Source organism: Solea solea, chromosome 20 (genome assembly GCF_958295425.1).
Source record: "Solea solea chromosome 20, fSolSol10.1, whole genome shotgun sequence".
NCBI lineage: Eukaryota > Metazoa > Chordata > Actinopteri > Pleuronectiformes > Soleidae > Solea > Solea solea.
Window position 1 is genome coordinate 10,480,248 of NC_081153.1, and position 17,171 is coordinate 10,497,418.

Consider the following 17,171-nt stretch of genomic DNA (forward strand, 5'->3'; position numbering starts at 1 on the left):
GATGCTGATGATAATATTAAGTCATCCTGAATTGAAACTTGATAAAGAATGACAACACATGCTTTGATTTTCGATAGCACACAATTATTGAAAGTTATGATACACAAGCATTTATCTATATATATATATATATATATATATATATATATATATTGTTTGCCAAATGTACTAACTGTACGTACTGGAGGTAGATTAGAGTGATGGCTGACCATTTGAGCGGGGTACAGTGACCCTCTGTGACACCTTCAGCACCACAGACAGCGACAGGGCGCATCTGAAACCATGTTCAGCACCAAGGACAGCTCCCCCAGTCTGCAGCCTCACGTACAGCTGCTCCTCAGTGTTACACAGTCCAATACACAGCTTTGAGTATCCACCGTGGTATCACATGTCAGATACATTTGATTCATGCTTTTGCTTCGAGAACATTGTGGCCCATGTAACGAAAAATTCTGCTCTCATAGAGGAGAAATAAAAAGCCCATAGCATGACTTAGTTAAAGACAGTTGCTGCTATGATGTACATTTTTTTTACAATCTGTGCTCAGTGAAGCATGGGAAGTTGTGTTTTTCTTGTTGTTGCTAGTTGGTTTTAATTGGATTTTCCCAATATCCGATCCAGGAATTTCTTCGCCAGCATAGACTAATATCGATGCTGTGTATTGCAGAGGCTCATTCCTGTGTCAACCTGTGCTATCAAATAGTGCAGTATAGTAGTAGTTATTGTAAACCTCCAAACTCCGCTCCCTGAATAACTATCATGTAGACGCATGGGGAAGCTAAACCATTTAGTGAACACAGCTGTTCTCCAAACCTTCATGGAAACAAGTCCATATGTTTATTTTTGCTCATGTGTGTTGATTATGCGTATATGTCTCTCGCGCTTTCCTCCCCCTCCCACCTTGCCTGCTACTCTCAATCTCAAATCCTCTACTACCTGAACGCTCTGTTGCTTCCTGTCTCCCATCTGCTCTCTATATTCACAGTTGAGCAATAAAGTAGGAAATGAGAGCTGAGAAAAAAAAAAAAAAAAAAATGACATTATCTATTTACTCAAACCTGGGAAATGTGTGGAAAGCAAAGTGTGCATTGGCCACGATGTATCGCGTCCAACATGTGCATAGGAGAAGGAGCTGTGGCATAGGAGGGAGTGGTGGTGGAGATGAAGATGGGAATCATGAATAGGTGCCACAGGGAGATAAAAAAACCCAAAAAACAGCAGGATGGAACTTACTAGGAGAGATAATAAGAGGCACAGTAGGAAGACAACTGTTGAAGTAAAGTGGCGATAAGCCGACGCTAGCTGAGAGATAATCTCGACCCTGTGTTTTTGTGCCATTTTGATTTTCTTCTGCTTAGTAAATGACCCATTTTCAAGGCTCATTTTCTTATCAGGCATCAACCAGACTCCTATTTCAACATGTAACAGCATGTAAGTGATCTGCTCGTGGGCCCATGTATTGGAGTGTTTGGAAGAGTGTGTGAGTTGAAACCCCTCCACCCTACCCCCCTTCACTCGGGGATGATTAGCCGGAAGTGTTGACAAACAGGTCATTAGGTTGCTCAAAAGGGACCACTGTGAGGCTCTGTGTGTGTGTGTGCGTGCGCGCACATGCCACCACGTATGCATCTTTCGAGTTATGCAAGTGCTTTGTCCTTACGAGCACCCTTTATTTTCCCCTCCTACCTGCTAATGTGTCAACCTCCTCTTCTCCCTGTCTTCCCGTTGTACCCTCCAGGCCTCTATCCTTCCTCCCTCCCTCCCTCCATCACTCCTATCACCACCTCCCTCTTTATCCATCCTTCTCCCTGGTGATTCACACAGTCATCTGTCTCCAGATGGCCAGAGCACCATCACTGTGATGCCATCACCAATGACACACACACACACACACACTGATGCACACATTATGGTGTCACATTCTTAGTGAGGACAGTCATACACATAAATCAGTCCCTAGTCCATTACCCCAACCTTAACCATCACAGCTAAACTTAACCCGTAACCTTTACCTTATTATAACCCTTACACTAAAACCAAGTCTTAACCTCCGAAAAGCCCTTTAAATATGAATTTCAATCAGCATTTGTTCACAGCCTAATGCAGACATGCACATACACACAACACAAACTAAATCATTAAATGGTCTGTATTTATATAGTGCTTTTCTAGTCTTGATGACCACTCAAAGCTGCTTCACACTACCGTTTTGTCATTCAGCCATTCACTCACACATCTTTTGTATGTTGCTGGCACAGCCTTCAGGAGCAATGTGGGGTTAAAGGAATACTTTGATTTAGCTTTGTGTTACTAGAATAGGGGAAGTATTTTTGGAAAATTGTGCTTCCCAACCTCAGTTTCCCCTGAGTCGAAAAATATCTTTTTTTTGGTTACATGCCCATCAGTGACACTTGGTCCGAGGCTTGAAACTGCTACGCTAATTTCGCACTTTTTAGACCCACTCGTAGGGGGCGGGACCTCATTCCCAGAATGTAAACAGTGTCCACCATCTTTGCTAACAGTTACGCTAACAGGACCAAGTGTCACTGGTGGGCACGTAACAAAGAAAAGAACGAAGATATTTCTCGACTCCCCCAAAAATACTACCCCCAATTCTAGTAATACAAAGCTAAATGATAATCGGTGAAGTATTGCCCGAGGACACATCGGCATGCTAGCAGAGCGGGGAATTGAACCCTCAAGCTGCAAGGCGAACGACAACTGGCTCTGCCACTGAGCTACTGTCGCCCCCCCTTGAACAAAGTTCCTTGATTAAAGAGGGAATCAATGAGATGAACATCCAATTCATTCCCAATACATTTCAATAGGCTCCTCTGCTGGATCAGATATTGGACAGATTAAAATGTATAATCCAAATATCCTCCGTAATGCGTGTTTCACTCAGAAAACGTGTTGCGCAGTTGAGAGAATCAGCACAAATGTTTTGTTGTCGAGTTTGTGATGTCGGTATCGGACACGAAAAGTGGTTTTGTGCTGTCCCTAACAGAAAGGGACACAGTGTCACTCTCACGTCAACACAAGTGAGCCTTTGGTCAGGACATCTTGTCGTCGTCCTCTTTATCACACTGGGTATCAACATTTGCGTCATCTTCCCCCGTGCAAGGGCAGCGGCCTGATGGACATCCACTATTCTCTGCTGAAAGTAAAAAAAAAAAAAAGTGACGCACAAGTCCACCACAGTGCAGAATATTGTGGGTTTTAAAGTCACATTATTCTTTATTTAACTGCACTGTAACCAATTGAGGGCAACACTTTCATTACATTTCAGGCTAACACTTTCAAACAGAGGCATTTATATATCCAGGGGCTCAGCTTGTAAAGTCAGTAGTTCAAATAAAACACAAGTAGGGAAACATCTTGGAGGAAAACAAATGAATAATGCTCTCTTTTTTTCCCCCTTCAACTGTGACTTTCAGTGTGTCCCTGAGCCCCACATTAACTTAATAAATGTATATATTGGTCTGCGTGACTTATTCTTGGAGTATAAATCTCATATGAATTTTAGCACCGCTCCTCTGTTGTGGTTGTGCTCGTGTTTCATCTTCATAATGTACTTCTGTGAGCTCTTTTGTTCAAATGCAGCCGTTATGTACCGTTAGCATTTTTCAGCTTCTTTAAATACACACAGGCTGGTGGATTGAAGCTTGTGATGAGGCACATTATCAAGGACACGTGGTTTTTATGTATTTTGTGCCCTGCTCCCATGTCTCACTCTCAGCTTGGTTGTGCCTGCGTTCCCCTACTGTCGCCGCTGTGAAGTCTTTCTTGGATAACTAAATTCTGAAACGAATGATGCAATAATAAGAAAAAATCCAGAGCTTACATCTCTCCCAAGTCAGGTATATGATTCATATTCCTTTCTCTCTGGTGTTATAAGCCCTGAGTATTTGCTTTTACTGTTACTGTAATCCCCACACACTGGAAGACGGATGTAAATGCCATGTTTGTCTTGTATGGACACAAAAGCTCTGGCAGGGGTATCTTCAGCTTTCTGATTTACACCGTTCTTATCAGATATCAGTGATCCTCGAGATTGAAGATTAGATCCAGGGGGGTATCTTTCCCGTGTCCTTGACTTTTTTTCTCCCCACCCCCTTTAATGTACTGCATCTCTCTTTAGTCAACATATAGATAATCTGTCAGTAGTCTTTCTCTGAAACAGGCAGAGTCATCATGTGGGGGAGGAGGGACGCCGCTGTGCTGTCTTTTTCCCACGCCTTGCAAGGTCCATTTTGAGTCTTGCATTAACTTCACTTTCGTGGCCCGAATCTAAATGTGTGTGGGCACTGGTATGGGATAATCCTATAATTGTTGTCTGCTAGCTCGTGTTGCAATGGAGGATAGAAGAGGGAGATAGGAGAGTAGAAGGCATCGCAGCAGACTCGGGGGGAAATTATTCGAAAAACAGTCAGGCAATACATGGAAGCCGTGTTTCGTACAACAGCACACTAATCTTGTAATGATGCTCAGCAACAGTTGGACACTGTTTACTGTGCCTGAAATGTTTCAGGAGTTTCAGTTTGCCTTTGTGGCACATTATCAAATGCAAAACTTAACAGGTGCATGTGCCTCTCTGGTCGAACTGCATTCATTGGCTATTTTAGTCCGCGCTTGCATCACTGGCACACGCTTTCATCACTCTCTTGTCTATTCAGTGCGAGGCTCATTGTCCCAGCCTATTTTTATTTTTATTTTTTTTTTCAAATAGGAGCCGTTGCTCTCTCACCTTTTCTCGCCGCACACTGTGAAGCACAGTGTGAGCAACACCTCGTTAGACAGCTGCAACTCGCTGTCAGATTTAACGGCCAGACCGTTGGGCAGAGTTGGCTGCAGAAGACGGGGATTAGTTTATATATGGTTAACATTTGCTTTAGGTAAAAAAAAAAAAAAAATAGGATTATTGTTATTTGCTGTGGTGACCCTTACAGGGACTAGCCAAAATAAGATTATTAGGTTATTTACATGAATTAAAAATGGTATTAGGGTTAGGGTGTAAAGGAGTAATGCATGTTGCCTGTTAATTGTGATGTATCTTACGTCTGGCGCTTCTGAGTCTTCCTGGGGGAGCAGTTAGGATCTGGGTTGAAAGGTTTAAGTATACCACAGTAAGTTGAAGTGGGGCTGATTGATAGTCTGCGTGAATAGCCCTCCTGGGATGGTCTTGACCTGACCTTTGGATCAGTGCTTCCTCTCAGGCTTAGTATGCACTGCTAAGGCTATAGGGCCACACTTGATGCATGCGCACTGTGTGTATATATACATATATATATATATATATATATATATATATATATATTTTTTTTTTTTTTTTTTTTTAAAGTTTGGCACAAGTTAGAGCAGCCTAATTGTTGGCCCTGCGATGGACTGGCGACCTGTCCAGGGTGTACCCTGCCTTTCGCCCCCTATGTCAGCTGGGATTGGCACCAGCAGCCCCTGTGACTCTCATGTGGAGGATAAAGCAGTAGATGAGGAATACATGAACACAAGCACACATTCTGCTAAAGCCAGGATTCCTAGCATGTTCAGTTAAAAAGTGTCATGAGAATTGCTCACCTTGCAGTTAATCCTCATAAAATAGAAAAAGAAGAAGATAAATTATACTGTATATGCAGTTCTGCACAGAATGAAGAAGTCCGCTTGCATACCAAAAGGCCTGTGTTTTTAAACCCCTCCTCCCATTAAACAAATGAATTAAACCTCAAAGGATTCCTATTGGTTTAAATAATGATGGCATATTTTTTTTTTAATATATTTTTTCATCCAAACTTTGCAAAATAAAAAAAGGGTTTAAACCATATGCAAAAACATAGCTATGGGTCGGATGTCCAGGATAATCACCTCATTTATTAAACCAATCCACCACTGTGAGAACTCACGCCACGTTGGTGAGTCAGAGTCCGTCAAGTTTATTTGAAAGCGCACACACACACACACACACACGGCGGGGCGTGATTAAGAACGGTTTGTCAGCATAGGCTAGGTTGAATGTAATTCAACACGCTCAGTTGTGAGCGGAATGAAAATGAGGCGGTAATTGACTTTCACTGTAGAACATTATTGGCATCACACATGATTGTGTTTGGGGAGGTGGCTGTAACATTCGCATGTGTAAGATTAATAATAAAGGCAGATCTGTGCAATAATAAGTAACTTAAGAAAGCAATTTGTCTCTATATGTGTTCTCCTCTATCCCTGTTGTCATGGCAACACCATTCAAACTTGTGTGACAGGAACAGTGAATGAGTCTCTTTGAACTGCACTCGTTTCCTCCTCCCTCTTTCCTTAAAAAAAAAAGCTTCTCCTCATCTTTTCAAACATTTGCACACATACAAACATGAAAAAGGAAACACACACACACACAGCCGTAACAATGCATTACCCCAAATATTAACCATAACAATAAATGCCTTAAGCACAATTCAAAATGTAGCTCTAAATTTAACCAGTTCCTCAACTGGTTCTGACGAGTACATACACACACACACACACACACACACACGAAGACACACAGCACTCTTCAGGCTCCCTGCTTCCCTGTGTTGTGTGTGGGAGGCAGGCTCACCTTTATTAGTGCTGAATAACCTCTCCTGCAAAAACAAGGGAAGAACATGACACGTCAAGATTCCTTTGAGGGGCGGCTTTCTATTGATCAGCGTGTCGGTGCGTGGGCTGCCAGGGATCGGTTGTGCACAGCAACGCCGACTTACAACGGGATTATTTGAATTTATTGATGAGAAGGGCAGAGGGAGAAAAGCAAACAGAGAGTCGGTATCACGGTTGAATCAGAGTTGGAGGCTGTGGCTCCAAGGCTGTGCAGAAATTGTGTCGAAGCAAGTGGGTGTCTTTTGTGGGTGGGTGGCTACGATGCAGGTCCTGTTGGCTGGCAGATAATACCACTGGTTAAATATGACCCAGCTGGAAGGAACTGCCTGGCTCCCCTTCTCTTCCTCTCTCTCTCTCCGAGAGAACAAATACTCCGTTGTGCTTCTTTCTCCGGCGCCGATAGCAGAGCGAGGAGTGTGTGTGCAAGTGTGCATTCCTGCATGTTCTCCTTTTTTAGCACACAAGCCCATTCTTTGACGCTTCTTCAAACTTTGCACGTGGGCGTTGTTTATGTTTGTACCCCGCAAATTTCGCCCTCCAGCGAAAGTGTGAGGTGTTGTTGTCGCAGCGGGCGGTCTCCAACAACGTGGTAGAGACGCAGGTTTCATGGCAGATACTTTTTTTTACGAGCATTCACAGATAATTACTCATTCATACAGGGGGAAGCGTCCGACGTGCTTTGTTATGCAAACGCGAACATGTCTGCCTCTTTATGAAAACAACATTTCCCACTTAGCCCAGTGGAAAATGACCCGAGACACTGGTGGTGGTGTTGGAGAGAGAGAGAGAGAGAGCGCATGAGTAAGTGGCTGCGAGCCTGTCACCAGTGCCTTCCGCCGCATTTTACTTGTCTGCAATGGCAGACATTGTAGTCCAGTCCCGGGCCTAATGTGTTGAGGCGAGCAGGATCGCTGAGCTCGCCCATTTCCATTTTAATGGTGGCCATCTCGAGGTTAATTTGTATATGATGCGGTCACGGCGCACTTATGAGCTGACACATCAAGAGACAAATGGTGGTATTGAGAGGATCTATGGGGCGGAAGGGTTTATCTTGCCAGCAAGGAGGCAGTTACTGACACCCACACATGCGTACACAAAACAAAGCGTCCCCTTTGTTTGAAGTTTATTTGTGGGGGGGGGGACGACTTGTATGTCTTATTGGATAACTCCGTTATTCAACCTTTTGGGGAGTCACTTACAGTATTCGATTGTTCCCATAGGACGCTCTTTTGCTGTTGATATAGTCGCCAAAGGGTCACACGGATGAAAATGAGGGCTAAGCTGAGCCCTGTGTTTTATCTGTTGTGATTTCATTTATACAGCGCTGCATTATCTTGAGACACTTAACAGGCCGAGACCTTCCAGCGCGATACAGAAAAAGCAATCGGTGTCAGTGAAGACAAAAACAATCTCTGTTCTCAACCCGACCTTGACCTGGAGAAAATGTTTATCTGCAAGAGAGGAAAGGAGAGAGAGAGAGAGAGAGAGAGAAAATGGGGACTAATGTAGTTGTAGTTGTAGTTTTAACAACTGCAATAATCCCCCGTTGCATTCGGTTGCTTATTTTTAATATTTCCGCGAGTGTTGCCAAGTTGACACTTTCCATTCCAGAAGCAACATCACAGACGCCACGTTGTGCCTAGAAATACCGAGACTCGGTGGGACCTCGCTTTAACTTCAAACAATGAGTTTCCTTCTCCTCTGTTGTATTCATTGTGCACAGCATGAGGTGGGAAGCATTTCTATGATTGAGTGCAGGAACAGGACGCTCTCTGTCCATCGTCCAAAAGCAAACAAGACGAAGAGAAGGAAAAAAAGGTCCAGAAAGGAGACTTTTCAGTTCTGTTTCTCCTTCTATTGTCTGTGTCCTTATTATGTGGATGTGACGTTGGGATTATGTTCTGAAATGGCCTCTCTTTGAGAGCCTCTGTAGTCAGTGTTATGGTATCCCAGCAGAGCATTTACATGGGGATAAAAGACGCCATACTCCCTTGGGGTATGAGGATTACACTCATACATACGTGGCCAAGTCCTCCGTGCACAGATGTGCACACACTCACCTCTCTCCTCACTGAAAGGAACAAAACACACACTCCTACAAGAGGCGGAAGCATCCCTTAAACAGCCCTTTAGTCTAAACGAGAGTTTAGATAAAGCTCAGTCTCACTATGAAAGTCTCACTGGCTGTTTGTGACCTCCACACAGAAGGGCAGCGAGATCCTGATAATAGGTAAAAAAAATCTCCGTTAGCAGAGCCTTCATACTTTTTCCAACTCGTTTACTCCCAGTGGCTATTGTTCTTTCTCTCGTTGACCTTCTGACTCTTAGTCAACTTTTATACGACCTTGCTTTCTTCTCTGCTGCTATTTTTTTTATTGTATTTCCCCCAGTTTGTCCCTCGTCTCACCTTTGCCTCTATTCTTCACATCACATTCTTCAAATCTATTTTCTCATACATCTATTTATCTGGTCAGTCAGTTGCTCGCTCAGCCCTCTGTCTCACCACCTCTGCCTCTTTCTCCTCCCGTCTCCCCCCCCCCCCCCGTCTCCTTCCTCCACTGCTGAAGGGTTGCCATCCCACCGGTGCACACGGCACAGTGACCGTCGATTCATCAAAGTGTCACAGCGCACTGCAGCAGCTCTTGTACGGCCGCTACTAAACAAGTGCCCTGGCGTGGCAAACAGTAGCACCCACACACACACACGCACCTGAAGCTCCGTTCCAGCAAGGTCATATTTCTTCCTCGTACATCCATTTGGCAGCAGGCACACCAGAGGTGGTGGTTCTTGCCAAGCGGACTCTGCAAGCGGCACAGCGGGCTGAGCAGTGGACAAACATACAGTATCTGTTGAACAGCCACAGTTAACAGTCCGGCGCGAGACCGTGCACATGACACATTTGTTTTTTCTGAGGTCGCACTGGTTCGCCCAACATTTTATATGTCTAGGCCTCGGACTCTCATCCGCCAAAATGTCTGTCCGCGAAAGAAGATACTAGATCATACCAACTGAGCTATCTGGTGCCCAGTATTAAAAGTACATTTATTAAGTTTGTCAACCTTCTGAATATTGGACTGAACCTTATCTCAGAGACGTTATCAAATATCAAATTGCACTTGCAATATCTGCCAGAAAAATAAATAAAATTGCAGTTAGATATTCCCATATTGTAGTTTTGGGTTTTTGCTGAAACACAGTGAGCCTGTTCTGTTCAATATTCATAATGGATTCACCTGGATGTTCACAGCGATGACCTTCTACTTTGCTGTGATGGCCCAGCCCGGGCTAAAACAGCGCAGCCAGCAGTCTGTTTATAGGGTCTTCACAGTGTGTCACGGGGTCAACTGCGGGTTGGGCTCTTCCCCCCCGGGGCAGCTCATTTCATAATGTACCCTGGGCAAGGTGATTTAGCCCGAGCTCCAAGTGCCGACAAGTTCCCTTGTTTTCAAAGCACTGCGAGAGCAGACCGTATGTCAAAGTGGACACAGCCTTCCGGTCTTGAGGAAGAAGACGCAGGATTAGAAGTGGCAGTTAGTGACTCCAGTGGTTTGCAAAAACAACACTTTCCTGAGGATAGTGGTCTTAATCGCTAGTTTCAGGTCTTCTGCAGTAGCACGAGATGTCATTTTTGAGTGGAAAACATCTGGCCAAAATTCAAACTTGGTGAGGCTGTAAATCAAGTCCATCATGTCCACAAATGTGCATCTTCGAGTGAACTGCGCTGTGCCTGTTTTTGTTCACCTCCATTGTGAGGGGCTGTTTTCTTTTTTTTTTTCTTTTTCTTTCCGGCAAGGATAAAATATTTCATGCGGCAGCCAAAAAAAAAGTGGCCTCTCTGATCGCGCCATCTGAGTGTTTTATCCCAGATTGCGTGTGTCATTATCAATTTAGGAGTTGGTCACTTGGCACAGGTGCTCCCGCTTCATTTGGCCTATAGCTCTGGCACACACGGTAGATTCTTTGTCATGGTTTTTTTTCCCCTCTGCTTAATTGTACTCGTGCAGCTTGGCGTCTGCTCTCCTGCTTGGTTGATCACCTGTCATATATCAACATGTGCGGCTTGTTCTGTCGCCTGATTACACGTGCACTCGGACGATCGGAGGCACCTTTTTAGCATTGAGGTGTTTTCACTTCAGCTGCGAACACTTCGGGGGGCTTTGATAACGAAACGGCGTTGGGGGTTTTTAACACCTCGCGGGGTCATTTCTTAAACCTTTCATTTCCACTCAGTCTCAAAAACTGATGAAAAATGACAATGCTGATATAAAAAAAATAATCAAAAGTCCGTCTCCTTAACCAGGATTTGTTTTGTAATACAACTCAAGTCATTGCCTATGTACAAGTGGCACAAAGTCCACTGTGACCCCCATCAAGCGCTGCTATCATAAGCCATTGATTGGCATTTGTCAGATAGAGGCCTTGTTATGAAAGATCTGATGGAGATAGCTTTGTGTTCTCTTTGTTTGTCTCGGGTAATTAGTTGAAGATAAGAGGGCCGAATAAGACTGAAGTGGCGATATGTGAGCGTACACTGGTTGGTATATCCAGCACTTATATTAACACGGCCCGCTGCATAACAGGAATGTTGTATTGGAGTGTTTTGGTCCCGTTACAGATCACAAAGTGTTAATTAATTGACCAGCAGTGTCGGTTTTCTTTTGGTTCTGTGTCATTTCTCCTTGCTACGCATGTGGTGTATTGACGTTTTATACCAGTAGAGGGTGCAGAGTCTGTACAACAGCAACTTTTAGCATTGGAGGTAGTTGTACAGCGGGGGTGTCGAACTCGAATGACCCGGGGGCCACTGACCATCTAGTCTGGTCCAGAGAAATTAAAAAAAAGTGGGAGAAAAAATAGCGGGTGGGCAATATGACCTTAAAATTATAACACAATATTCCATCATGATATCGCAATAAAGATAGTCACGATGATATTCCACAAGAGTTTCAAAGTAAAAGTACTTTTGTACTTTTTTTCGATATGGAACGATGTGTACTTCACAATAATAACTCATTTATGATGCAAAAAAGTGTGTCTTGATTTACATATATATTAACATATATATATATATATATATATATACATATACACTATATATGATCAATATCCACCAGCAATGTGTATGTGAGAGGGAGGGAGAAGTTGGTTTTTCTTCTGCCCTGGTCGATGATGATTTTTAGGTTTCATAACATTTAGCACTAAACCATAGCTGTAGCTCTCTGTTTGACTAACTCTGCTTGTTACCGCGGTGATGAAATGCTACGAGCTGTGTTCTAGTGGGGTCTAAGGTGCCTGACGCAACAAACGGAACATAAAGAGTGTCTGCGTCCTACAAATGTAAATTGTGAAATCAGTGAAAGCTGCGTTCAACAACACATTTCCTAAATATCTGATGACGTGGTTTGTTATTAGTTATATGAACGTCACATTGATGCTTCAAGCTACAACATTTCATTGGAGAAATGTCTCTCCTTTTTTGGCAAAGTATTATAAAACCTTTTCAGTTATAATGCACATTTTCTATTCAGCAAAAATACTCAAGGTTATAGTTACTTATTCTGAGTCTCACTTTACACCATCCTCTTCTGCCCATTGTGAAAAGAAAATCACTTTAACACTCGATGGCAAAGAAAAAGCCGAATTCTCAATACCATTATACACGGAGCGTATTCAAGTGGCCGGGGTTCAAGTGCACACACATTGGCATCTTTTGGAAGAAGTCAAGCACATATGAAGGAGTGACGACTGAGAGGCCCCTGTTGTTTCTTTTGACATGGCAGACCCCGGGGAGTCAACAGTGTCATGATGGATATATACTGTGACTGTAGACGCTGTTATCCTCCTGCTGCAGCCTCTGCCATCCCAGACAGTGTTTACCTCCCTGACACTAAACCCCCTCTACACACACACACACAAAAGTAGAGTGATACTGATTTGCTGCCCCACTGGGAACAAAGTGTTGATATTGGATTTGTTTGTATGTGTGTCAGCTGCTATTGTTTCTGTGTTGTTTTTTTTGCCACATCCTGGTGTGGCTCAAAGCCGCTGAACTCTTAAACAACAGGTTTGATTATTGCTGTGAAAACAAATCCAGTGTTTGCTCGTCTGGCTAACCAGGGATTATCCAGGTTCACGCTCAAAGATTTTTTTGTTTGTTTTTCTTTCAATTTCATTTCATTTATTTGTCATTTGTTTTTCCTCTCTGTACTGTCTTGAACAATAATAAAAGTTCATTTCATTTATGACTAAGACTGAGAGGAATAAAAATGACTTCTTCTCAAGCTCAGTGCCTTTATTTTTTATTTGTTTTACCTGCCCTATCTATCTACCCTGCTGCTTATTTAGATGGTTGGCATGTTTCAGAGGGATTTTGATCCCAAAGGATCTGCATGATGTTTCACACACAATCGATATTTCAACGTCACTCTTTCACCTGCAGGGATTTAACAAAGAAACCGTCACTCTTATTCTTCGGTTCCAAAGCTGTAGCGTTCATGTGCCCTCGGGCAGTTTATCTCATTTTCATACGTTGATACACCGCCGACATTTTAAGGCGGCGAGTTTAGACGGAAAATGAGCAGAACGTAAAATCACAACAGCAGTTGTTTGTGTTCTTGAATAATGTGGGCCATGCAGATATAACAGATGTCCTCTGATTGTACTCTTCTAATTACATTTTAATCAGGTAGTCATTGTGATTCAGGTTCCTTGCTGGAGCAAACCAAAGGGGAAAATACAGATGATTTGTCGAAATCTGTGCATAGCATTCTAATTTAGTCTCCGTTACAATGTCCGTGTATGTATGTTTGCTTCGTGTGAATGTAACACAACTTATGTTGTGGTTTCTTTTTCGAATAAAGACACTTAACTGCTGACGTACACATGGGCCCGAATGGATGCTTCTCAACTGCATCCCTGCTGTATGTTACAAAGGATTTGCCTCTGTAAAGTCCATAAACAAGATAATTATATTGTAACAATGTACTCTAACTAAATGGCATCAACAAGGTCACTTTTACATTGAAACAGGCACAGAAAGGGATGCTTTGTGACATATTTCACAGATATATACATTAAAACTGTGATCATGAAGATAAAATGTGTAGAACATGCACAGAAACATGTTAGTCTGATACCTGGCAATAATAGAAGTACACATGCTAGAATAAGACACCAGTGATAAAAGCCGGGCAAAAACTCAGGCACAAGACCAATTTTATGCTCTGTCAGCTTTAGGTATTGGATTTTTTTAAGTTAATGGACGGTAGGGAGACTCAAAATGACGCTTGACGTTCTAACAACTTGCAGCATGCTAAACCAGAAACGCCCTCTAGTGGAACAGAGGCGGATGACACCACTAGGGTTGCCAATTTCCCGATAAGAAAGTAAGGAACGGAAGTAAATAAAATCCCATTCTCAACTCAGTTGTTTACATATTGCACTCTACACAAATTGCATGGGTGTAACTTTCTATCAACCAAGTATGAGTTTAAAAAGGCGATATAATCATGTTATTATATTTTTTGCAATCACCTGAGCTGTCTCCATTTCACATCGCAGTGAATCAGACGACCAGTTAAAAGTGTACATTTTCTGTTGTATACAAATGAATGAATGAATCAGAGAGATTGAGAGGATGTGACAGCAGGAGGAGGGATTTTATTTTCCCGCATACAAATTGGGCAATCTTCATTAGTGGACTAATCTGTAATTTTCCCCCGTCATGCCTTTGACTTAATAATCAATAAATAAGCAACAAAGTGAGTTCCTTATCTGTTCAATACAGAGCATGTCTTTTATTTCGTCAAATGCGGAACACATCCTTATTTTCACGGAATGGTTGGCAACCCGATTCCCCCCACTACTGCAATTATACCGGGACAGGGGCAGTAGTTTGAATTGAATGGCGACTTAATCTGATTACTTTAATCACATCGGATAAAGATTAGACGTTCCCACCTGTGTGGCAGACAGAAAACAGACGACAGCGATGGAAATGAACCCCCGTGTTACCTACACTCACCTGTTTTGATGAGATGATATTATGCCAACGAGTGGTGTTACAAGTTCGCCGTACTATTGCCATTCACGCAGATTTTTAATTCCTGTGCGTCAACACTGGAAATCCACACCGACACCGCACTGGATATGTAAGTGCAACTACACATCAGTCCACATTAGTGATTAATTATACCTAAATGCCTAACATTGATTAAAACTCTCGGCTGTGCTCAGATTAGTGGGAGACAGGTCGCTGCTCGCGGAAGTGAAACACACACACACACACACGCACACACACACACTCGCCACACACTCAGAACTGATAAATGGCAACACATGCAATTAAAATGAAAGACTGAAGGCAGTATGCCTGGCTGTGAAGAAACATGCAAGATGAGTACAATTAATAAGGCATTCAAGTGTGTGAGTGTGCATCTCACTGTCTCTTTCTCTCGCTCTGTGTCTGCATGTGTGTGTGTGTGTGTGTGTGTGTGTGTGTGTCTTCTCCTCCCCCGCTGCCCCCTCATCTTCTCACCTCCAGCTATGTCGTGTATAAATGTGGGAATCTATTACTAATGTGGGGAAGGAGCTGGTGGGTGAATGTGTGTGTGTGTGTGTGTGATGATGGAGGGGGAGAAAGATGGGAGAGGGTGAGCCATTTAGCTCCGCTGTATTAATGGCTTGTGCTGCACACTGTAGGTGATAATGGATGTTGGAGCACATGGTGCAGACCGACTGCAAGTGTGTATTGGTTTGACTTTTATACAGAGAAGCAGAGGTTTTTATTTTATTTTATTTTATTTTATTTTGTTTGGTTTTATATAAAGCACTCTAATATCCATCCGTCTTCTACTGCTTTATCCTCCACATGGGGGTTGTGGGGGGGTGCTGTGCCAATCTCAGCTGACATAGGGCGATAGGCGGGGTACAACAGTCCATTACAGGGCCACATATAGAGACAAACAACCATCCACTCTAGATTTTAGAGTGTCCAATTTACCTAATCCCCATAGTGCATGTTTCTGGACTGTGGGGGGGGGAGCCGGAGAACCCACGCCCACACATGGAGAACATGACCCGTGTTTTCCGACCGGGTCAAGAGCACTAACCACTACACCAACCGCGTGTCCCTCTATATCGAATATATATCTAATTCATCTATGTCCTTCTTTTTTTTCTCTCTTTACAGCTCAGAACTGCAGTTACACACTTCACAGTCCCAATGGGACAATAGAGAGCCCGGGCTACCCTTACGGTTACCCTAACTATGCCAACTGCACGTGGGTGATCGTGGCAGCGGAGCACAACCGGATACAGCTGGTGTTTCAAGGGTTCGCCCTGGAGGAGGACTTCGACCTCCTGTCTGTGTATGATGGGCCGTCCAGCCCAGGGAACCTGCGGACAAGGTAAAGCTGTTTGCATAATGTGTTATTTTGATGTCCAGAGTTTTCCTTCACCTGAATGCTGACAAAACTGAATTTAAAGACGTGTAGGGTTCAAGTGTCGCCTGGGCAATTGTTATTATGGAAATGATTTCCGTTGGTAATAACCTCATTATGGCATTACATAGTGGACACTAGGGATAAGGCAAGATTGAGGCAGTTGAGCTGCTGTGGCGAGCCCCAAAGGGAGAGAAGCCAGAAGAAGAAGAATTACATCAGCCATCAGACTGGTAATACAGTATTAGATATAGAGTGAGATGTGGAAACACTGTGATATTGCTCAAACTGATCGGTCATTTGGAAGAAGGAATCAATACGGACAGTGCAGTCATTACCTTAAATGTAAATGGCAAACATTAGTGGCATTTAAATGTTTCAGATATGTACTCACTCTGTCCGAGTTGTATTGGACTGAAATTGTTGTGAGTGATTTGGACTCGGAGGTATTGATGAAGGTACTGGGCTGAGAATGGGAAAAGAGGGGGAAGCTATAATAGAGATAATAATCACTGATGCATTCGGAGCCGTTTAGGCCAGATCCTCGGGTGACAACACGGCGCCAGGATACAGAGCTGTTGAATTCAATTCTGGGCACATTTCGTCTCAAAGCAGCAGATGTAATTGAAGCTCGCACGGGTGTAAAAAACCAGCAAAAAAAAACAAATTCAAAAGAAGCAATGTGTCATCCTCTTACACAAAGCGCTGCCTTGTTCTTTCCAGGAAATTGAGGCCTTGTCCACTAATTCATGACACTGGGGTTTTTGTTCTTGAAAACACTTCCACGTCCACTTGAAAAGCAACATCTACTGATAGAACCCGTACAGACATGTTGGGCAGTCAGAAGTAGTGGTGTCATCAATAGGGTACATTGAAATCGTGTTTTTGCCTAATAAACTTATTTTCATTTCATTTCATACTTCAGTTGCTTGACATAACATAGTCAGATAGGGGTGAGCATTCGAAAGGTACCAATGTTTGTGACCCACTGTTTTCAGTGACCCCAAAACCCAGTTTGTGTGAATGAAACCCAAGCTGCATTAAATCATTTATGAACCAATAAATAAATGAATGGCGCCGTTCATGTGAACTACGGCATGAACTGCA

The 17,171-nt window shown here is 43.2% G+C and overlaps 1 protein-coding gene across 1 annotated transcript in view; it reads left to right on the plus strand.

Moving 5' to 3' along the window:
* csmd2 (CUB and Sushi multiple domains 2) overlaps positions 1-17,171 on the plus strand; it is a 207,931-nt gene that overhangs the window by 3,851 nt on the left and 186,909 nt on the right. The window contains exon 2 of the mRNA XM_058618872.1: positions 15,815-16,031. Within this exon, the coding sequence (XP_058474855.1) occupies positions 15,815-16,031 (217 nt within the window). The remainder of the gene's footprint in view (positions 1-15,814; positions 16,032-17,171) is intronic.